Raw genomic sequence first — 24,784 nt, forward strand, 5'->3', positions numbered from 1 at the left:
TCTCAGAAGGACAGGTTGGGGGCTTTAACAGTGTAACGTTCAAGGCCCAGACAAAAGTGACATCAAGTCCAGTCTGCAACAGGAGTCATGTGTCAAGTGCTGGTGGTTGCATGCCAGCTGCATTATGGCACAAACCCCCCCAGAAAAAGGAATGGAGCTGATGTGTAGGAGGGGACAGAGAGAGAGGAAAGTACAATCTTACAGGAGATGTAGAGAGAGAGAGAGACAGACAGTAATGGGGCAAAAGTGTGTGAGTGCTGGAAACAGAGAAAGTGAAAAATTGAGAAAGTAATAGAAAAGGGGCAGGTGACTATGGAAGATTGAGAAGAGTGAGTGAGAGCTAGGGAATGGGGAAAATGTGAGCTGGGAAGGAGATGAATGTCAATACCTGGTTGTTGGAGATGGAAAGGCGCAGTGGAGATAGCTTCCTCTGCCTGGCGTCACAGTTGGTCTTGCACTTGGCAGTCGGCCCCTCACACTCTAGCGTGATGTTCTGATTCTGACCACCCTCTCTCTCTCTGTCCCGCTCACGTTCCCTTTCTCTCTCCCTCTCCCGCTCCCTCTCTCGCTCGCGGGGCGGCTCCTTGTCCTTGCGGCCCCGGCGGCGCCGAGTTTCACAGCCTGTGGCCAGGTTCTCTGTTGGCTCAGCATTGTGCTTCTGAACAGGACACTCTGGGTTCCCCTTGACACATGCACAGTCCACTTTATACTTACTGAGAGAGAGAGAGAGAGAGAGAGAGAGAGAGAGAAGGAAAAGAAAAAGTTAGGGGAGAGGGAGGGAGAAAGTGAGGCGAGAGATGAGCATTTGTCACCCTGGAAGGTCTCTTGCATTCTCTGAGGTTTAGCCACTGACTATTCTGCTTCTGTGCTGCAGTTGGGGGTGAGCTGCACACTGCCCTTATAATGGCATGGAGACCATTAAAGAAGCCATCTTTCTTACAGGTTTTATGCACTTTCACCTACCCTAATGCTCCTAAGAGTGGGTCCTAGACATTTTTCATTATTTGGGAGAGTACATTATTTCTTTCATTCACAGGTTTTGTTTTATATTTTTTTTTTTATATAATTTTTTTTTTTTTTTTTGTTTCCTTGATAATCTTTGTATGAGTTTGAATGCATTCTTTTTTTCCCCTCTTTGTTCCCTTATGTTGGGAAATGGTTTGGTCTGGGGGAGGGGAAATTAAAACAAAAGGGTATAAAAGCAGGATGAATGGGGTTGGTTGAAGGAACTGGAGGTCAGAGTGCTGTTGCCCCAACATTGATCCTGCTTTAGGATTTATTTATTATGATTTCTCCCATCAATAATGATTAATTTTATTGAAGACATTGATCAGTTTGTTCCTGGGTTTGTTTTCTTTGTCATATCTAGCAGTAATGCCATTTTGATGGACACTTCGCTGCCTTCTCAAGATCTGTTCCCACGTTCATAACACCTTGCTGCATGGCTTAACATAAACAGGTTCAGTATGGCATTCAGATTTACAAATGTAAGTATGTTGTGGTCTTGTTGCACGTTTCCCACACCCCTGCTTACCAACTGCCATAGTCGTAATCGAAGCCAATAGTGATCTCATTGCCCTTGGCAATGGCACGTGAGGAGTAGATGTACAAATGCAGAGTGCCTTCCTCAATCACGTGACGCACCTGTCAGAGGAGATGGCATGAGTAAGAGGAAGAGACTGCAGACGCACAAAATAATCTCTATTGGGGATACTTTGATCTAAAACTAACACATTGCAATTATTTTATTCGCATGAGATGACCCTAAGACCAGTGATGCATATAAAGTGGAAAGGTCAAGGAATTCACCACAGCACAGTGTTACACTCGGTGGAATCCCCTGTGTGCGTGTCTGCCTACGTCTCCCCCCCAGGCATCTCGGAGTGTTGGGGGTACACACCTCTGCATTTGGGGTGCAGGAGCGGCGAATGAATCGTGCCTCATTCCCAAAACTGCGAGCATCGACACACATCTCAAGGCCATGGAACTTCGAGTAGAACAACACAAATGGATAAGGCCTGGAGAGAGAGAACAGTTAAAACATGGAGATAACATGGGATACACTGTAAATATCACTAGAGTTACCATCAGGAACAGTCTTGACAGAAAGATACCTTTTAAAGAAGTATCCATTGGCCTCAAATTGCTGGCGCAGCATGAACTTGCCGCGATACTCAATGATTAGGGAGTTAGGGGGTAGGTCGCGCACAGCTTTCAGGATCTTCTTATTCTTCTGCACATGACTCTGAGAGGGAGAGGAATAGGGAGGGAGTTAGCTATAACTAAGAGTCTCCTCTCTACAAAGATAATTCATGCAGTGTACAGCAGTGAGTGTCTCAAGGTGCATGCGTGAGTGTGCATTTCTCTTTGTCAATGGAACAATTGTAGGGGTTGATTGTGTTTCAGTTTCTTGACCAGTGGTTTAAAGGGCACATTGTGGGGGTTGTTGGGGTGGAGAAGTGCGAGTCTCTATACATTGACAAGTGGATTAAGGAGCATGGTGTGGGTTCTATAGGAGTATAGCAGGGTGTGCCCACGCATCTCTCTCAGTACCTCAACAGGTGGTTTAAAAGGTGCAGCATGGGTGCTGTAGGGGTGGGGCAGTGTCTTGCCAGTAGCCCCCTCCCTCAGTCTCAGGAGGCTCTGTACATCCTCACTGTACTGGTTGCTGCTGGCCTCCTCATAGCGTTCCATCCACACCTTGATCTTATTCTCCCACAGTGAGGGGGTTTCTATTGGGTCTACCTCTGGAGCAGAGCCCTGAGGAAGATCAGAGGAGTGGAGGGAATGGGAGAGACAGAGATGGAGGAGAGGAGCAAAGTGGAGAGAGCTGAATAATGATGAATTTTATGACAAAAGTTTGAATATTTCTGTAGCTGCTTCTAATTCCTTGCTGTCCATCCTGCGTGGGGCTCTGGACACTTAATACAAAACTTGCTAACTGGAAACTTTGTCCTTCTGCCGTTATGTCTCTCGTCTCAGAAGAACCCAGTCAATTATAATGAGGGTGGATAGTGTCCTCAAAAGGCCATACGAACCAGGCATGTTCTGTGTGGAGTTTACACTTGTGTCCCTACCTTTACTCGAGAGGACTTTCTGGACCCCTCACGGAATGCCTGAGAGAGAAAGAAAGTGCGTGTGAGTGGACTTGTACAATGAGACAGACTTTGGGACAAAGCAGTTAATGCCCAGTGTGGCATAGCACAGCAGACCCTCTGACCTTCTTGGCACGCACAGGGCCGGGGACAGGCTCCTTGTCTCCACTTCTTTTGCGCTTCTTGTCTGTGGCTTTTCCAAGCCGTGCGGCTGTCAGCGTGATACTGGTGGGCGTGTGCTGGAAGGACGTGTAGAGCTCCATCGGTACCTCATCTCCACTTTCTGTTGCACTGGTATCCCCATCTGAAACAGCCCGCATTACTGCTGCTGCACAAATTGTAATACTGGTATATAAACTACACCCTTACCGCACACATTGTTCTACTGCTATATAGGTTACACTAGTGCATGACTGCTATGTTCAGTACACTATTACTGCACACAATACACTTAATGTAAACAATGCACATACATATTCCACTGCTTACGCTAGTACTGCTATATATACTACACAAACTGTTCAACTGCTATATACTACATTATTGTATACAATGCATGACTGCTGTAAACACACTATAGCATTAATGCACTACTGAAGAGTAGGGCTGTCATGATGCAGACTCACCAGACATGTTCTCTCTCTTTCTGGTCTGAAGCACAATGGCCCTGTCCCGGTCAAGACTCCTGTACAACAACACACTGTGTCAGGGGCAAGACAACACCACCACAAAATTAAAAACCATAACAGTCACACAAACACCACACTCCAAAGGTTAACAAAACACTTACAAATATACAATTGGAAACCAAGAATAACAAGCACAACACCTTTGGCGATTTGAGAGTGCAGGGCAAGTGGCTGGGCAAGTGTATGTAAGTGAATGTTTGTGAGGGGGCGAGGGAGTGTACTGACCTGGGCTGGCAGCGCTCACACAGGTATGTTTCAGGAATGTGCTGCCTGTCAATACCCATACAGTCAATGTGCTGCCACACACTGTCAAGAGAAAAATAAAAATAAAAATCGTAAAAACGAATAGAATTCCCTCCACTCCTCCTCTCCCAAGATGCCCCCGTCTTATTCCTGTTCCATGATCCATCTCATGCCTCTAACCCGATCTACTTAGACCCACTCTCCTCCATTCATCCTCCTCTGCACTCTGTGTGTACCTGCACTTGTCGCAGCAGATCATGTACCCGTCGTCGTGTGTAAAGCCACAGATACAGCGCGTGATGTCGGCACCATAGCTTCCGTCCTCAGAGGTGCTAAGTGTGGTGTGACTGGATGCCTCATCCAGGGGCGCTGGTGCAAGCAGCCCCCCACCATCACTTTTACTGATCAGCACTGCCGGAGGGGGGGAGGCTGGAGGTGTGGGTGGTGGCCGTGCACCATAGTTGTGATCCTGGGATCGGGAAAAGGAGAGAGGTGTAAAGGATAGAAAGAGGTGAGAGGGGAGAGAGGGAAAAGAAGAGATGGCAAGGAAGGAGTGAAATAGTCAATTGATAATACAGTGCAACTGAGTGAATAGATTTAAATGCATTTATCTAGACTGGCACCCTATTGAGATGCAACCCCACCCCTCAAATCAGGGGGTCCTAACCCACCCCCTACTGGTCCCCAAACGTACAGCATAGGGCAGGCCGATGTAGCTGTGTGAGTGGTGTGAGCTGCTAGTGTAGATCTGATGAGGGTAGCTGTTGGATTTCTCCACTACCACTGGGCTAGCCTCTACTGATTCAGGTCTGCTGGAGAGAGAGAGAGAGAGAGAGAGAGAGAATGTTATTGACACTTGCATCCCATTGATGTTCCATTTGCACCAGACATCCTGTAAAGATGAACTGATGTAGAACGGATATATTGCCATCATAGGGCAATTATGAATTAGAGAGTGTGTGAGAAGCTGAGAGAATGAAAGTGTAAGAGACACAGCTTACACAACCCAAAAATCAAACCATTACAATATTGCAGCATCTATAGCATCACTAATCATGGTACTGTACACCTCACAAGACAAGACAGCCAGGCCTACAGGCACTTAATTGTCTTTTTTAAAGGGGTTTGAGGTTGTATGCATGCATGCATAACCAAAGAGGAAAACATTCCTTCAACCAGTCAGCTGAAAGTTAAAAGTGGTACTGTAGTCCGGTAAGTGATACCTAAAAAAGGTATCCAAAAAGGTTTGGATTTTCAAAGCATCCAATAAATGACATAGGCTACGTGAACAGGAATTGACAAAGAATCTAATAGCATTCATTGTGAAAGATGTTGCAGTTATTATTTTGAGGCGATTTCAGGATCTTAGCCATTGTTTTAAACACAATTCCATTCCAGTGTCTAGAAACAATCCAATGCCAGTATGACAAATGCAAATCCATCTACAGAACCTAAAACATATCTCAGGCCATCAGCAATTTATATTACTCTAACAGTCTCAGCCCACTACACATTTGTCCACCTTGTTTACTTTAATTAGATGCACGTTTTACACATTTACACTTCATTTGTTTTTTCTCACTCTCCAGTCCCTGTGCAGTGTAAAACAGCTTTAATTTTAATGGAAGAAATAATGGTTTAAAATCCTAACTGCCTGCTCTCGCCTGTAGTGCTTTTGTTTTGGGACATAAACCTCTACGTGAACAGTCTTGCTGTGCCACTCCCTTCATTTTCATCCCAAAGAATCCATGCCAAGTTTGGTTTTCTTTTTACACGTTGTATATGTTGCTTTTCACTACGTCCATCCAGTACTTCAGCTAATTTATACTATGAAGCATAGATATATTTGTTATAAAACTGAAAGATTGTTTTATATGCTTTAATTATCAAAATGTAAATGTTTGGTCAAGATCAAAGAAATACAAAATAAAACTGAAATTATGAGTAATTTTTTAAATATATTTTTGTGTTACAGTTAGACTAATTAGAGTACTCGTTCTACCCCCTAACTCATACAAGTAGAAAAACTGAGCATACAGGGTTCTATGCTTACTTTTTTTCGTCAGGAGCACTGTGCCCCTAAACTGAAAAAATGTTCGTTAATGATATATATTTATTAGGGCTATCAAAATTAACGTGTTAACGCAAATTCATTTTAATGGCACTAATTTTATTTACACGCGATTAATGCAGCGCGCATTTTGACCCGTAGCCTAGCCTGTAGTTGAAGAAATGGAGATGCAGCCATAGCGAGCCATAAGACAGGAAAGGATGCAGCAGCAAAAAGAAATGGAGAAAGAAAAAGTTCTTCTGAAAGGAAAATTCATATACAAAACGATGTCTGAAGTTGTTGATGTGAATTAAGTCATCACCGCAACACGTCAAGTTTAAAATATCACTTGATGGCGAAGCATACAACTGATGCAGAGAGCTCTCCACCCCCTCGCCAAAGGCAGACCACACTAGATAATTTGCAGCTCCACAAGCAATAGACTCACCACAGCGATAACTAAATGGGTGGCTAAATAACTAAATGTAAACAGGCTTGTGTAAGTAAATTGCTCAGTGCAAAGAAAGAAGTAATGGGAACCTGGTATTTCTATGTAATTTTTTTCATGCGTCTAATAGACATGAACATGTTCTTTGAAAAACATCTTTGACCTTTGAAACATGTCTAGTCTTCATGCTCTATGTTGAGTATGGTTTCACTAATAATAACAGATTTGCATAAAGCATCCACATTTGTCCATGCCCATGTTGATTAGAGTATTAAAAACTTGAAAAGTATTAATTTAAGGTACATTTAGAACAGATAAAAATGTGCGATTAAATTGCGACTAATCACGAGTTAACTCATGACAATCATGTGATTAAATATTTTAAATCGATTGACAGCCCTAATATTTATACTTTGAATTCAATATGTATGGCACTACTTCGATCATATAGTATAATGAGCCACGGCTGTGCAAGGCACTTCCATAGGCTCCGAGACGTGCCCTACACATTTAAAGAAATATCTAAAAAGTGATGTTTTTTTTTTTTTTTTTTTTTAAAGACAAAACTTTTAAAGAATCTGTTAGTTACAAATTTGTATTGCTTGCTCTCCTTTATTGGCTAACCTAGCTGCTTGTTTTCTTGCTTCTTTTGCCGTGTCTGTGTGTACTGCACTGCTGTATTGCATCTGTGTACTGTGTCTGTTTTGACTGTTGCTTGAGTGTAGCGCCTGGGCATAATAAATAAAATGTTAATAATGTAGTCGAGGAGGTAAAGAAACAGTTGTAGCTCAAGTAACGGGAAATGCCGTGTACTTCGTGCGGTTTAAACAGATCCAATGTGTGGTCATTGACGGACACATTTTCAGATCCAGAGGCAGCAGCCTGCATCAGCCGAGCGTCTCCATCCTGCCATTGCGGCTCCAGTGTCTCTCTCCAGTGCTCTGCGTCATTGTTGTGATCACCATGCGAGTTCAGCTTTGCACATGTTGCAGCAAACTGTCTTCACTGTAAATTCAATTTGAAGTGCTCCTATACTTTCCATGGGTGTGGCTGCTGCTTCCGTCTCTCAAGGTTTTATTTTAGTAGCTGCGCCCCTGGTAGACCCAACTAAGATTTTAGTAGATTTGAATAATCTACGTTATCGCTAAGTTGTTGCAGTCCCACTGTTGTTGAGTACTATTGTAGTTTTCGTTGCCTTCTCGGTTAATTGCGACAACCCACAACTGAACTACATTTCCCACATTTTCTACCGGAATAACGATTAGTGTACAATATTGTTATCATAATCATGTCAATGTAGTATTTCCTTATATAGTTCAAATAGTGTATTCGCACTGTGCGCCCAAATTGTATTATACATTCGCACATTATTTTCACTCACAAATGCGAGTAAAAACGCTCACACTGTAGAGCCCTGGCATACATCGGACACAGATTCATGTGGGAGAGGCAAAGAGATGCAGGGAGAAAGGGAGAGGAAGACAGGAAGGGAGGCTGGGCAAGAGGACAGCTAGGTGCCCTAATCCACTAAATCAGGAATAGCCTGCTGACTGCAGCCTTGGCTCAAGCATGTTTAATATGGACTCTGAAATGCAGTGGTCCAGCTGCACTGAGGGAATACCTTACACATACTCAGACATGCTGACGAGGGGGGAGAGAGATTGAAGCCAGCACAACCTGGACTAGACTGAACAGAGAGACACAGCACAGAAGGGTCTTTCGAATACTCACTCTGAGCCTGCAGCCATGTCCAGGTACGAGGTGTCTGCTGTGTCGACCCCCACTGGAATGACTATGCTCATGACGTTCTCTTCTGATAAATTTGATTCCTACTGGGTCCTAAGCATTTGTATCCAAAACACTGGGGCATGCCAGCCACAGTGCTCATTGCAAACATCTAAGTGCATCCACAAAGCCTGCAAAAAGAAAGAAGGAGATTAGCACTGTCACAGGAAGAGAGTGCAAGATAGACAGCACAGTACCTGATTAAACCACTAGAGGGAGAGAGAGCACTGAATCAGGGTTCAGATGCAGAGTTCTTTATAAAAAGGGTTAATTTCCTTAGAAGAATAAACAATGTGTATAGAGACTATTGCCAGACAGCTCTCCAACAACCTGCCTTTAAGGGCTAACTGTGTCCTGGCACTTTGACTGACTGACTGACTGTCAGACAGACAGACAGACAGACAGACCACACCTGTGGTAAGGTGTTAAAACAGAGACCCAGTGGGAGATGCGGAAGCCTAAAAGCATTTTATCTTCGTACCAAGAAAATACCCACCAACACCCATCCTTTTTATGAAAGTACACCTCAACAAGGGAAACCTGTGTATACAGTAACACAGGGCAGTTAATTTGCAGTCTTCTAGATGTGCAGATACTTCTAATTTAAATTTCAGCTTAATTAAACCAGGTAGGTTAACCGAGAACACTCACTTGCAATGGCATTACATAGCATCCCAGAGGAATCAGAGCAGCTACCTACCAAGCCAATGCAACCTCTATCTTGACACCAGCCCGTCAGCACAGCTCAAACACTGCTGGACAAATCTAAACATTTATACACACAACATACTCTGGGCCTGCTGTGGTAGCTGTTAAAGCTGACCTTCACTTACCATATCAACATGCGTGTTGTCATTTTTATACCATTTATTACTGAAGTTTATTTACAACATTCTGACTGTACTGTGCGATTTATTAAACACCCGCCAAATGCGGATAGGTTTAGCAAGTGGCGGGAAAATCTGTCAATTTAACCAGCCACTTTGGCGGGTAGCCAACAAGTGTATGGGAACTCAACTTTTAGTTTCTGATAGAGTATTTGTTGGTATGTTTCAAAATACAAATTAATTTGTTGACATTGTAGTGTTGGTACGTTAGTTGATTTGGCAAACCGCAATATCATGTTTTTTGAAAATATAGGGCATCTGGACAGTCTTCGGTCCAGGAGTACATATTTCATGGAGTGGAATGAAGCAGAAGTAAGGTGGTTAAGGATGTGGAACAATAATGACTTAATTACTTTTCATAGGCATAATTTCTGACTTTTTAAATTACCTGGATCAAAGTGTTTCAGAATTATGACGGAAAAGGAAAGAGGACCGCAACAAACACATTAATACATAAACAGCCAGCTATTGCTATTTTATGTGGTTTGGAGAGGAAAAGTAAATCGTTTGTATGAATTTCCTGGCTAGATAGGTCTTTACATTTTGTATTTCGCTGTTGTGACTAGAAAACATTGTCACAACTTTGTCTTTAGATGCTAATGTTAAGGTATTTTCATTGCAGCTCACAATGCCAAACTGCCAATTGTATGAAAATGTATAAAAAAAATGAAAAAAAAAAAAAAAACATATTGGTCGATCAATTACAGCTGTAATTGCAAAATATTCCTTTATAAAACAAATTCAAATTAACTATAAAGGTTGTGACTGTGACAAACAGTTGTGATAATATCGGGAAACAATAATACAAGAGTCTGACACGAGATGCGTGAGAGTTGACAGGTCTGCTGTTATTATGCCATTGCCATACATCTTCTAATAATGTATTTTTACATAGATATTTAACAAAGTTGTTGTGTTGGATAAGTATTCAATTGCATCAATTACAACATTAATTTATGGGGAAAATATTTGCGATGAAGACATGCATTTTTTGCTGCATAGTGGAGATTCTGCTAAAAAGAAACTTGCGGTTTGTTTACATTGTGTATTTGCTGGTGTGCTTGGTATTGACCAACGGAAAGGATGTTACTGTCTGTCATCATTCCAAGACATTATATACATTTTTTATCCAACCACAAATCGTGGCTATGAATATCTGGCCAATCCAATTAAATCCTTTTAATGACGCGCAGAAACCGAGAGAAGGGATTAGCACTGATAGCGCTGGTAAAAAATACCAAATGGCTGGTAAGTTTTTTTCCTTCTTTTTACACTGGCTAGTGGCCAAAAAAGTTAAATTTTATCCCCTGCTTACGTTACGTTAATAAATTCTCAAACCGTATGTGTATACAAGTGTGTGTGTGTGTATATATATATATATATATATATATATATATATATATATATATATATATATATATATATATATATATATATATATATATATATATATACACACACACACACACACACCGATCAGCCATAACATTATGACCACTGACAGGTGAAGTGAATAACACTGATAATCTCGTTATCATGGCACCTGTCAGTGGGTGGGATATATTAGGCAGCAAGTGAACATTTTGTCCTCAAAGTTGATGTATTAGAAGCAGGAAAAATGGCGAAGTATAAGGATCTGAGCAACTTTGACAAGGGCCAAATTGTGATGGCTAGACGACTGGGTCAGAGCATCTCCAAAACTCCAGCTCTTGTGGGGTGTTCCTGGTCTGCAGGGGTCAATACCTATCAAAAGTGGTCCAAGGAAGGAAAAGCGGTGAACCGGCAACAGGGTCATGGGCGGCCAAGGCTCATTGATGCACGTGGGGAGCGAAGGCTGGCCCGTGTGGTCCAATGCAACAGACGAGCTACTGTAGCTCAAATTGCTGAAAAAGTGAATGCTGGTTCTGATAGAAAGGTGTCAGGACACACAGTGCATCGCAGTTTGTTGCGTATGGGGCTGCGTAGCCGCAGACCAGTCAGGGTGCCGATGCTGACCCCTGTCCACTGCCGAAAGCGCCAACAATGGGCACGTGAGCATCAGAACAGGACCATGCAGCAATGGAAGAAGGTGGCCTGGTCTGATGAATCACAAGTTTAAGGTGTTGACTTGGCCTCCAAATTCCCCAGATCTCAATCCAAATCGAGCATCTGTGGGATGTGCTGGACAAACAAGTCTGATCTATGTAGGCCCCACCTCACAACTTACAGGACTTAAAGGATCTGCTGCCAACGTCTTGGTGCCAGATACCACAGCACACCTTCAGAGGTCTAGTGCAGTCCATGCCATGACGGGTCAGGGCTGTTTTGGCGGCAAAAGGGGGACCTACACAATATTAGGCAGATGGTCATAACGTTCTAATCCTTATAAATCAGCAGCACTCCAGCATCTGTTGCTCGGCAGTTCTTATCCTTCCACTCTATCCTAATCCACAATCCCACACACACACATTAATATATATATATATATATATATATATATATATATATATATTAATGTATTAATGTATATACACACACACACACACATATAATTACTCAACATTGCTTTCCACACTGCACAGACATGCAGCAGCATCAAAGCAGCAAACAAAGAGACTGTCCAGAGGTGCATGAAAACATGTCTTCAACAAAGCAGTTACACACACACACACACACACCAGTGAAACAGCATGGAACTCACTCTGCAGCACAGCAAAGAATACACTTAATGTAGGACGGGAGACCCTAAGGTCAAACCATGCTTAGCCCAGCCTGAACACTCCAGCTCAGGGGACAGCTGAACAAGACTGCTGAATTATCCTGTTACCTCAGTATTAACTACGGCAACATTGTGTTGCAGTACTTTGTGCTTTACTCTGGGCAGGAATACTCATTGAAGAAACTGTTTTATGCAACAAAGGCACAGTGTCGATGGAAGATGTACATTTTAAATCATACAAAGCAAAGAATTCCCAAACCTTCATCAGAGCAGCCCATCAAGCAGCCAGTCCTGATACAGACTGACAGTGATAGAATCAGGTGATGAGGCAGGGGCAGAGGGCTTGGGAGCAGTCAGCCACAGCAGGATAGTAACAGGCTGACAGGGCCAGCATGCCACAGCATACTGAGAGGACAAGCTGTCCAACCATCTAATTAAAAGCCATGAAGAGATGGTTGAGTGTACAAGACCAAACTTGACTGTGAGAGGGCTGGGGGATATACAGGACAAGACTCTCTCTACTTCAGGTCACTTACAAAATATTGAAATCCTCTTAACACTAGAAGCGCCGAGCTGGTCAATTTGACAGGTTTGGTTATTAAAATTTGAATTACTCTGTGTTCCTAAATACACTGCGCATACCCGTTTGTGACTTTTCCTAAATATATGTATTAAACATGCCTACAGCGTTTTAGCTGGATAAACACAAAAATAAGTTATAAACACATTTACCTAGAATAGCCAAAATCGGGTTATTTTCACCGGTCATTTAAATACATAACTCAAATATAACGCATAATCCTGCCTACCCTTTACAATAGAGTCAGTCTGGTGCTCAAGTGGCGATCTCTACCGGTGTACAGTATTTCAAGTGCTTGAAAAACACACACATTGTACAGCATTACAGGTGCTGAGTGGATACAGTGATTACCTGCAAATAAACATGGATTGGAAATGGAGATTGAAGAGAGCACGTTTTGGAAATTCTGTGTATATGAACATGACTGATTCAGGGGCATTAGCAATACTGGGAATGACAGATCATTCGTGGGTTTGTGCCAGTGGTGTGAAAACACTGAGTGAAACGCCAGGTCCAAATGGCACCGAGTGCTTTTACTCTACTGATCAATAAGCGACTGCTACTGCACATAGTACAGAGTGCAATAGGGCAGGCACATCACACGCAAAATAATGATTCACAGACATCAGTGGAGGAGCATGTATAGTAATGCTATATATTCATGGAGTAAAAGTGTTCACCTCGAGAGGGCTGTGAAAATGCAGTGTGAGGTTCGTGCTCATGCAGGGAAAGTGGAGAAACATGTCCTGTGTGGACTGTACTGAACTGTCAGGTATATTATATATATATGTATGTGGCAGTCCTGTGGGCGAAAATGCCTTGCTGATGCTAGAGGTCAGAGGAGAATGGGCCGACTGATTCAAGCTGATAGACGAGCAACTTTGACTGAAATAACCACTCGTTACAACCGAGGTATGCAGCAAAGCATTTGTGAAGCCACAACACATACAACCTTGAGGCGGATGGGCTACAACAGCAGAAGACCCCACCGGGTACCACTCATCTCCACTACAAATAGGAAAAAGAGGCTACAATTTGCACAAGCTCACCAAAATTGGACAGTTGAAGACTGGAAAAATGTTGCCTGGTCTGATGAGTCTCGATTTCTGTTGAGACATTCAGATGGTAGAGTCAGAATTTGGCGTAAACAGAATGAGAACATGGATCCATCATGCCTTGTTACCACTGTGCAGGCTGCTGGTGGTGGTGTAATGGTGTGGGGGATGTTTTCTTGGCACACTTTAGGCCCCTTAGTGCCAATTGGGCATCGTTTAAATGCCACGGCCTACCTGAGCATTGTTTCTGACCATGTCCATCCCTTTATGACCACCATGTACCCATCCTCTGATGGCTACTTCCAGCAGGATAATGCACCATGTCACGCAGGTCGAATCATTTCAAATTGGTTTCTTGAACATGACAATGAGTTCATTGTACTAAACTGGCCCCCACAGTCACCAGATCTCAACCCAATAGAGCATCTTTGGGATGTGGTGGAACGGGAGCTTCGTGCCCTGGATGTGCATCCCACAAATCTCCATCAACTGCAAGATGCTATCCTATCAATATGGGCCAACATTTCTAAAGAATGCTTTCAGCACCTTGTTGAATCAATGCCACGTAGAATTAAGGCAGTTCTGAAGGCGAAAGGGGGTCAAACACAGTATTAATATGGTATGGTTATGCTATAGTACAGCGTTTAAACTTTAGGTGAGTGTATGTTGAAAGCAAAGTTTACACGATGTTGAAAGTGTTTACTTTAGTGTACAATTATGTTCTGATGAATGCAATAGTTATTGCATTATTCTAATATTTACGTTTACATTTGTTTCATTCTTATTGTATGCCGTTTGAGCTTTTTACTTACTGTAGGCTATATAGTTATTCATGTTTTGACTGCAGTGTGCGTTTAGAAAAAAAGTGCATTATTTATAGCAATAATATTAATGTTTTATGATCATATTTCAATTTAAATACTACACTTGTGCTATGTAAATGTTCTATTCATAAACTTCAAATCCAACTTCCGAGTTTTATATGATGGTTTGCCTTTGATTGTCATATCACAGCTGTTGAAGAGCTATCATGTTAGCAAAAATATAATTAATTTTTATTTTCAATGATTCGGTTGTGAAAAAAACAACGCACTTGCATATTTTACTTGTTAGAATAAGTCGCAATGAGATGTGATATAGCCGTGTTATAATAAAGGACTAATTTAATATATGCTTATACTGAAGTTTGGACTTGCGTGCTAGTGGGCACGCGAGGACCCCTGTGGCAACTGAAAGCTGATCCTGATCAAATTGCAGTGTAAACCCAACACCACTGATCGTTATCAAATGTTCCGATGCATTTGATCTGGATCAGAAATGGCAGTATAAATGTGCCTGTCGTCACTGCTTAGGAACGTAGACACCCACAAATTCTTATACTGCTAGAGACGCGCGCGCCCCCCCAAACAATCTCATGCTAAGAATGCAGACTCTCGCACTAGGGCAGGGTTTTTCCTGCATAAAGGAATTTTCGGCGCCCCCCAAAGAGCTTTTAGCGAGCGCCCAAGGAAAATCACCAGCGCCAAAATGATAAGAATTGAAAAAAATATATATCATTTCATATCCTCTGCGAATGTGTTTAAGGTTCGCCCTTTGCAAATCTTGCCGTGGGCGGGACGAGCGTTCTACGTCATATTACTCTAACCCTGTCTCCCATAGGTGCTCAACGCTGCCACACCCGAAAACCGCAGGTCTGTAGCTTTCGAATGAGCCTAGTTACGGCCATTTCCGTATAAGCAGTGCTGAGTTACCGGCCCTTTAAGAAACGTGTATTTTTTTTGGGTGACAGCCAAGAGGGGAAGGGGGGCCGCATTCCAGGCCCATTTTCCCCAAATCCTGTCCCTCATTGGCCAGCGGATCTGTCATTCTCTTACAGGGCAGGGCTGTAGCTTTCCAATGATACCAGACATGTCCATATCCGAGCAGGCCTGGATGCGCTCAGCTGTGTGTTTGTGAGAGCTCACAGACCGCACAATGGAAAGCAAAATAGACGCGATTCACAGAAAGACGCGATACAGCAAGAAAGCCAAATACAAAGTAGAAAAATTGAATCTTGACACAAAAAATAAAACACCTTGCCCTTCAGAAACAAATCATAGATGCCGAGTCTGTTCACAGCACTATGATAGCCACTGACAGTGCTAGAATAAAACGCCACGGCAGTGTGCTGGCTGGGATAAGTTACTGTATCAACATTGACAGGAGCTCTTGTAAAGAATAGCATGCGTCTACGTAATGGCTAAAGTGACAATATTCAAAAGCCAGATGTCTGGAATTCTGTTTCCCTGTTAAGTATTATTTTTTACTTGTATATAGTTATTCCGGTTGTTGGTAGTCTAATATACTGCCATGGCCTTGTCAGATCCTTTTATTTAGTTATTAAAAAGAGGAGGGTGACATGCTCTGAAGCAGGATGTGACCTCTGCAACTGACTGCCTCCCCTCTCCCAACCCCACACCCCTCTCCCTCAAACTCACTCCCCTCCCCCCCTTCCAATGTTGTAATTTTTTAAGTTTTGTTAATGGGGTTTCATTTATTCAAGCATGATAGACGTTTGTGTTTATCAAATGGTCAGAAATAAGAAAATGCATAGATTTCTATCATAAGGTAACTAATTGCCTTTACTGTACATGGACCGATCATGCTTACTGTCATGCGTAGTCACTACCCAAAGGCCCATTCTGAGACAGGAAAAACCCTCTAGGGGTGAGACCAAATAATTGAACATTCAACTATTCATTAATGATGGCAACTATCGATAAGTGAATCCAACATTCAATAGTTTAAAATTGTATTTTAATGCTTGTACTGTTGATTGGCTCTATATAGTAATAATGAAGATTGACTGGAGGGTGGGATTTGTAATTTCTAGTCTGTGATTGACTAAACTAGAACTAGAACTGTGGCTAACAATGGCTTCCTCACAGAAAAGTTCTGCATGGAAATACTTTGACAAAAGTAAATAAACACTTAAGTGTAAAACAAAGTGTAAAACTGATGAAGTAACGAGTTTAAGTATCTTCAGACAGACAATAGATTTCAGTCTTATCTATCAGAAGTGACTACATCGTTAAAATACAGTTGTACAAATTGTTTTACCACGTGCATAATTAATATAGGCCTGAGTTTATTACTGTTGTTGTGTATGATGTGTTGATTGGTGGTGGTTAGCATTCTTCAGGCAGATGTTATCCAAGACATTGTTTTAAATCCTCAAACAAATATCTGTGCCCCAAAACACACAACCTTACATTGCCAGCTACAGTTTATATTATAGAAGTCATTTTGTATAAGCAAGTGTTTGTTTGATAGGTATTTAAAAAAAGATCTGCAATAATTTAATTTGAAATAATGCAATGTGACTATTTCATTTTGAAAGGGTGGCAAGGGGCAGGAGCTGTGGAATTATCAAGTCAAAATATTGGTCATGCACATTCCTAACTTACACAGAGACAGACGTGAGCACACACATACCCCCATACACAAATTTATACTTGCAGACTGGGAGACATACAAAACAAAATATTACAATCCTCTGGCTCAGGTTTAGGGCTGCTGCTGGGATAACTCTCACTGTCCACTTACTTCGGCAGGGCTGTTAATCTAGTGATAACATTGCCAACAAGGTCAGTGAAAGCCCTCTCTCCCCTCTTCCAAAACAACTCTCAGGAGTCTGGCAGGAATCAGGCCAGGGGGAGCACCACATCCCACCACTAAAGAGAAGCAGGGAGGTACAATTAAAGGGACAAGAAAAAAAGCCAGCGCCAGAGGGAATACAAGATAAGAGAGGATAAGAGATGGGAAGTAACTAATTATATGGCAGCTGACAGAGAGGCACTCAGTGCTCACACTCAACCTGGGCTGCAATGTAATGACACACACATAATGAGGAGCCAAACAAGTTTCACTCTGTCTCAGAATTAAGACATCGTCTACTACAGCACAGCCCTTCCCACTCCCACTCAAGATGAGCTCCATCTCAAGCATTTATCTTCAATGTATTTTTAACCAGAACAACTGAGAATCTCCCAAGACTCTCCGAGCCAGAGCAGATTTGTTGCTTTATTTATTTATTTATTTATTTATATTTATTTTTTAAACAGTTCTACTCAACTATAGAACTATCCCCAGAATGTGGGGAGAATTGCTTACAGGCACAGAAGTTAGCAGCAGCAGCTACAGGCAATAATAATCTGGGAGTCACAGCTGGGAGTTTCCAGCATGCAGTTAAGAAAGGGAGGATGCATGCGTGTGCATACTTTATGTGTGACTGAGTAAGTGTGTTGCTTATGGTGACATTAACATGATTTTCCCAACATCATCACAAGGTGAGTCATCTACACTAACACCATGAACACAGTGCTCATGTGTCCACATCTTCAGGCTGCACTGATTGAGCATGTGATCTGTCTGGAAACATGCTAGGCTGAACTTAAGAAAACCCTGCCTGCCACACTTCAGTTTTACAGACTGAGAACTATAGTCTGTTTGGTCACAATACAGGTGAAGTGAGCAGTAACACTATAATCCTCAACTCTTTCTAAACCTCAGGGCTGGGAAAAGGGGCCTCACACAAGGAGAGAGGCAGAGAGAATTAGAGCAAATTATGAGGGAGTGGGAGAGGGAAACAAAAGAGACAAAGTGGGAGAGGGTGAGCCTTGTTTGTTTGGTTTTTCTTTTTATTACTTTTAGAATTATTTCAAAGTTTTATATACACATAAAAATATCTAATAGAGAGAGAAATGCATGTTGAGAGAGCAACAGATAAAGAGGAAGAGAGGGGGGTGGGTGGGAGGAAGTGCAGGTTTCATTCTGACAGTACTGTAGCACCATCACCGTTGAAAGCCCAGCTAGGGACAGCCCCATAGAGCCTCAACATAGTTTGACTGATGGTGCTGCATGTGGAAGCTATCAGAGCACCTCAAACTAACACCAACCGGGTACCCGACATGGACATATACCCGTACCACAACTTTTTCTAAAGTTTCTTTAACACTGGAAATGAAGTGAGGATGCACTGAACATATTTTTAAGGCATTTCAAGAACAAAAGTGATTTGCCCATATATTATTTTTTTGCTGTTAGAGTTGGAAAAACTTCAGATCTGTGGAGTAAGACTATCCTTGAATAAATACAGTCAACAGGCAATACAAAGAGTGCACTGGCTATGTGGGTGTCAGGACACTGTGCACTGCAGGCCTGGACATCCCTACTGTATTCTAACACTCCAAGACCAAGGTTGGGGACCCCTGCCTTAGAAGCAAGCTAACCATAAGCAAAAAGGGATCAAATGAGATGCCAGCCTCTAACCAGGCATGCTCTAACACAGAGGTTCCCAAACTGGGATATTATTTTTATTCCCCAAAAAATGCAGTCATGCACTCTGGGACTAAAACAACTTCAACCCCTGAATCTCCCCCCCTTCCCTGTTGCGCTAAACATCTGTGAAAATACCCTATGCCCAACACCCCTCGCTCTCACACTGTTGTCAAGTCCTCAGTGAAAACACACTTTTTTTTTTTTTTTTTTTTGGTGGGGGGTCCTCAGCCACAATCTGGTCAGTAAAGGGGTCCCTGAGCCAAAAACGTTTGGGAACCCCTGCTCTAGCAAACCATGGAAACTAACTTCCCGAGACATTTCCCCATACAACTCACCAGACCTTATCTTTAGAATCTCTCCCCCCTCTGAGCATCTTTCACCATCAAATTCCAAATTATTTGTTTTATCTGTGCGTCTCCCTCTGAGAGGGCGGTCTCCTTTCCCCGTGACTTAGGCTGAACAGCGGCAGGAGCAGAACACCTTGCTTATACAAGTTCTCAAGACACCTTGAACAGCTTCATCCCTGGACAACCCCACCCCGGTTATCTTCTGGTTTCTGTTCCACCTCAGTTCTGAATTAAAAGTCTGAATATTTCACTGGACTGAAAATTGCCTACTTGGACCTTTTCAAATATTGTCATATATTAAATAGTTAATTCAGTTAATCCAAGAGCAGAACTAGCAGAGAGAACGAACAGTTTCAGCTGGGACAAAAAACAGCAGATACAGGCACTCCAGGACCAAGACTGAGAACCACTGCTCAACAGCCCAGGGGAATAATCAATGACAAGAGTCCAGTACCTCAGCTGGGCCAGATGCCTTCACTCTTATAACAGCATAGTCATAGGACTCAATCCGAGAGACCCCAGAAGCACAACCTTCAAGGCCTGGTCTGGTGCAGTCACCTACTGGGTTTAACACTGTACTCAATAGCAGAAGGATTGGTATAATAAACACTGGACTTAGACACTGAATAAATATGAGAGAGAATGGCTGCCCAGGGACAGGACAGTAATAAGGTTAGTGGCCCAGCAGCAATCTCTGCTGTAGCATGTTAACTCCACTCACTAGCTCCTCCACTGCTCAATCCCAGCGGCTGGCTTAAGGCTGCTTTTATAATTGCAAGCCAGGATTCTAGACAACTCTAAGAGTGGAGCAGAGCAAAATGACTCCAAGTCCAAGCCACTATTTTACAACAAATGGGCAGGACAAAAGTAAAAAAAAAAAATACATTAAAATAAAAATAAACTCAAGCACAACTAAAACCCAGGACAAGCTGCTCCTTTGCTACAAGATAGTGTAACACCACACACAGTCCGCATGGTACAGAATACTGCAATATGCTGTAGTACAGTAAAGAGTAGTAGAGCACAGTAAAGAGTGCACAATACAGAGCATCTCTTAGTACAATACAGTGTAGTACATGAAGCAGTATAGTGTAATAAAGTAGAGAGTAGCACAGTTCAGTGCAGTATAGGCCAGCAGACAACCGTACTATAGAATAGTGCCATAATGTAGTAAAGTACAGAATGGCACAGTACAGTGGTTCAGTGTGGTAAGTAGTATAGTATATAGCAGAGGTTCCCAAACTGGGGTCCATGAGGGGGTCTGCGGCAAAATCATCCCCCCCCACACGTTTTTACCGTCAGCCCCCCCAGGTCAGGTCCCTTGGTCAAAAAAGTTTGGGAACCCCTGGTATATAGTATAGTATATGTAGTAGTGCATCTCCATTGTGTAAGTTTGTAAGGTGTGTGTGTGTGTGGTGCATGTACGCATGGAGCACATATGTGAGTGTTTCTATAGGTATGTTTAAGAGCAATGGACTGCTTTCACAATAACACAGCATTTTAATTCCCCTGTGTCACTATAGTCATCTCACTAACACACTTGGAACATCTATTTTCTGATTCCACAGCAAAAGGTTCACATCCAGTCTTATGGTTTTCAGCATGGAGGTGCGTCTAACTCCAATGGGGTAAATGAACAAGTTCTCCGTTGGTTGATTATTAATTGTCCCTGCACAGCAGGAGACAGAGCAGTGCAGAGGCCAGATGTCCCAGGGAGGAGAAAGACAAGCCAGCATAACATCTAATGTGGTCCCAGTTAGAGACTTTCTTCTGAAAGGGGACAAAGAGCAAAGGGGAGGGGAGAGCTCCCACAGACACGAACATCTACCCATTCTCTCCACACACCCATCCAGTCACACTACTGACTGTGTCGTTACCTTTGCAAGTAATGTCAACATGGTTACAAATATATTTTATTTTTTGCAGTTGATGACCCAACCCCTAAACACAAGGCACACTGTATCCTTGTCTGCCCTGACACTCATTAGAGAAAGGGAGGGATGGATGGGGGGGGAAGGATGCTGTGGTGCAGAATATGAACCCAAATACTTTTTTGTGTTCCGTTTTATCGTATTTGGGGATGAGCAATGAAGGGAGAAAAGGAAAGCGGTAGCAGCTTCCTATGAATCCCTACATTGTTATTTATACAAAGTGCTGTATTTTTATGCTTTTTTGTAACTCCACTAAATGACAAACTGCAAATTCTAGAATCAAATACAAGCTTATTCAAATAAACCTCGTTTATGAGGATCAAAGACACACTCATTGCTCTTTCAGAGCTGAAGATAAATTGATCTTGATTTAATCGATATTTTAACTAATTGCTATGAAACATTTGCACTGTCAATTGCATATTGTTGAGCCTTGCAGAAGTGTCGAGCTGTCAGAAAAGTCCTCCCTGTATTCCAACCAGGATTATTTGAATACAATGGCGAGCGACTCACGCGTTGTGTGTGTTTAAAACCTCAATTCAGAAGATGAAGTGTTGAAATTATCATTTTGGACGAATTTAGAGTCACAATAAGCTATGGTTTGTTATACCAACGATAAGACGCGCGCACACACATCGTTTCACTAAAGATTAAACATACTGTACATTTGTGGAAATAACGTATCCTTGAACTACCTAGCATACACACAAACTATTTTCTCTCTCTGACACGCTGACGTTACTGCTGGAAACAGCGACTCGTTTACAGACGAGAAGACATTTTTCCAACTCCTTTTCGTTTTTCAATTGTGTGCGCGCGCGCTGCAGAGGGCTCGGCCGCTCCGACAGGGGTGTGGAGGGACAACCAGATTAAATTACCACAACATCAACCCGGGCCGCCATTTTCATAACACTTTACAGAGGGCAGAGAGAAAACTGCACCATCGAGAGACTGCGACGAAGGACGAGAACTGCCAGAAAACACAACCCTTCGTCGACATAGAGGTCCTGGTCCGTGTTCGTGTATGTCTATCCTAGTAATTTTAAGCCTACACGTATTTAAGTAATGATACGTAAAATACAAAATCGAGTTCAGCTAACTTCAGGGACAATTGTAGCTGCTGGAGACGAAAACACAAGCACCATATTTGGAGATATATACCCGTAGCTGCAATCAAACTGCAGTATATTTGATATTATCTGTATACAAATGACCTTATATGTGTTATGCGGTGTTAACTCTTAGGGGTGCATGTAAAAAAAAAAAAAACTATTTTTGCGTGATGGAAGATGGTGAAACGTGCAACGAGAAGGTTGAAAATCGTCTCAACTTCTCGGAGGAGCCGTATTTACAGACAGGATTTGTTCTGGGCAGCCCCGTTACGCTGTCACGGCAGCTATACAGTATTCCCCGATAGCTACAATAACACAGTCTCTCCTCTCCCCTCCCCCACGTTTTTCAGCAGTACAGTTCCATACCCTCTGAATTAAGGACTGAAATGTATTTTGTAATAAAATCCAGCGGGGACTCCCTTTGCAAGTATGCACCCCTCCTCTTTCACACACACTTCACAACTGCTTGCTTTAAACACTTTTATCTTATCGGTTTTACTTTCTATCTGTGTGTCAAGTAAAATAAATTTAAAAAAAAAAATGATTGATTCATATGGGAGAGGGGCGCGTTTAAAAAAAGCAAACCCTTTCCCGTTCCAGGGGATCGACTGTGCTGGCAGGTCCACTGGCTCCATATAAACAAAAGCTCTGCTGTGTATACTAGCCACCCTTTCAGTGTTTGTATTCGTATACTTTGTATTCTTAAAAGGGGCAGATATGTTGCAGCTGTTTCCAATGTGATTATCCAGAATATAAGAGATAACAGATAATCACCATGTGACGAGACAAAGTACACGTTTGGTGAAGACGGATACACCGTCGATTACGTGTGACTGCAAAACTCATTTACGTCTACGAAAAAATACCTTCTACTATTCCAAGTTTATACGTCAACAGCAATAGTCCGCTCAGAATAAACTGGGTAACTCGTTTATCTTTAAAATAAGCACACAGACAAAACAAAACACTCTGTATTAACAACTAAAGACGACTGCGCACTCAGTTTGTTTATAATGCGCTCTCTCGTTCTTTTTAAAGACTTCAACACAAACCCGCCATATTACCCGGACACTGAGCATCTCTTGGCTCCGGTAAACGCTGCCCCTTTCTCCTACGATCAGTCTGTCTCCCGTCGACTTATTAACCGACTGGGTGCAATACAGTGTCACACTCCACAAGAAATACACACACGTTTAAAAACCAGAAACAACTTCCAGCGGTACAAGACACTAGTACACACAAAGGGCGACTGAAATGCTAAGGTTCAACACTACCCCCACCTCCAGCATCTATCTTTCGATCAATAATCCCAGCCGTCAATTACTAATGGTGTAATTTGATGTATACATTATATACACACGTATTCATTCATTCATACACAAACACTAATTATATATATATATATATATATATATATATATATATATATATATTACACACACACACACACATATATATATATATATACATATTACAGGTTGTGGTTATAGTCTCCTCTTTTTGTAATGTACAAGAGATAATGCGTGTTACTTACCTTAAATGTCCACTGTACACACTGGAAATAAAGGAACAGGGGCACCCGGGTCAGACCCCGCCGCCCGTACCTCAACACTACCAAAACACTACTACCGCTTCCACTGCAGATCTCTCTAAAAGGTGGAGAAAGGGGAATTACTACACCGCCCACTGCACAGACCACCCCTGCTCCTGGTCGTGTACCCGACACCTCTATCTGGGTTATTTCCCCTGTATAGAACCGCTGAATTCCTGTTTCTGTCCGCTCTATGCGGGATGCCCGTTGGAAAACAGACCTTTCTCTCCTGTCTTTTCCCTTTGCAAAAATGGCGGCTCAGGCAATACTGCCGAGGCTCCGCCCCCCCCATCTGCCAACGACCTCCCTCCCTCTCTAATCGGGCCACGCCCCTAAACCCTGCGGGGTTTACCCGCCCACGACCACAGGGGCGCCGAGTACGAGCAAGAGAGACTGAGGCAAGAGCGAAAGAAAGACCACAAGCGAAAAAACCAAACGGGCGCGTTCACGAACTCAACCTGCTCCCTCTGTTACGGCTGGTGCACCACTGGTCACCGAAGCCCATTTTTCTAAGGGGCAGTCAAATGCAGTGCTGGGCAATTAAAAATACACTGTATTTGTATTCAGACTCAAATGACTTTTTTTGGTAAAAGACAGACATTAAATGACAAAACAAATCAATGCAACACAGAAATACACAGGTATCCCTGTCCCCCATTCCTATCTTTAGCCCCCTATTCCCATGAATACTCCTCACAACACCAACCCTCTTCACATTTACAGAACCAACAGTAACAGTTGTGTAGCTTGTTTACTTCAAAGATAAAAAGAACAGACAGGAGTGAATGACAGATGGCTTGTCACAGCCCTGCACCCTGCCTGCCTGGAGAGTAGCAATTACCCACTGTCAAGAACAGCACAGAAGCTGCACTTGTCCTGTCGATCTGTCTGTCTGCCTACCTTCAAGTGTCTGAGTGTGTTGTGTGTCTGTGCCTGGTTTCTCCAGTTTTTAGT

At 42.6% G+C, this 24,784-nt stretch overlaps 1 protein-coding gene across 12 annotated transcripts in view; it reads right to left on the bottom strand.

Moving 5' to 3' along the window:
- kmt2e (lysine (K)-specific methyltransferase 2E) overlaps positions 1 to 24,094 on the bottom strand; it is a 42,236-nt gene extending 18,142 nt beyond the window's left edge. For 4 of the 12 annotated variants that reach the window (XM_066705539.1, XM_066705538.1, XM_066705537.1 and 1 more), the window contains exons 1-13: positions 23,774 to 24,094; positions 8,257 to 8,441; positions 4,722 to 4,839; positions 4,264 to 4,496; positions 4,010 to 4,090; positions 3,722 to 3,795; positions 3,221 to 3,423; positions 3,078 to 3,116; positions 2,554 to 2,760; positions 2,115 to 2,245; positions 1,901 to 2,018; positions 1,535 to 1,644; positions 389 to 713 (exon numbers count right to left, since the gene is read on the bottom strand). In XM_066705539.1, the coding sequence (XP_066561636.1) occupies positions 389 to 713; positions 1,535 to 1,644; positions 1,901 to 2,018; positions 2,115 to 2,245; positions 2,554 to 2,760; positions 3,078 to 3,116; positions 3,221 to 3,423; positions 3,722 to 3,795; positions 4,010 to 4,090; positions 4,264 to 4,496; positions 4,722 to 4,839; positions 8,257 to 8,327 (1,710 nt within the window). In that variant the 5' untranslated portion in view covers positions 8,328 to 8,441; positions 23,774 to 24,094. The remainder of the gene's footprint in view (positions 1 to 388; positions 714 to 1,534; positions 1,645 to 1,900; positions 2,019 to 2,114; positions 2,246 to 2,553; positions 2,761 to 3,077; positions 3,117 to 3,220; positions 3,424 to 3,721; positions 3,796 to 4,009; positions 4,091 to 4,263; positions 4,497 to 4,721; positions 4,840 to 8,256; positions 8,442 to 23,773) is intronic. The other 8 variants (XM_066705540.1, XM_066705536.1, XM_066705532.1 and 5 more) reach the window with 7 other exon arrangements.
- Positions 24,095 to 24,784: the final 690 nt, after the last annotated feature.

The sequence above is a fragment of the Amia ocellicauda genome, chromosome 5 (genome assembly GCF_036373705.1).
Source record: "Amia ocellicauda isolate fAmiCal2 chromosome 5, fAmiCal2.hap1, whole genome shotgun sequence".
Classification (NCBI taxonomy): Eukaryota; Metazoa; Chordata; class Actinopteri; order Amiiformes; family Amiidae; genus Amia; species Amia ocellicauda.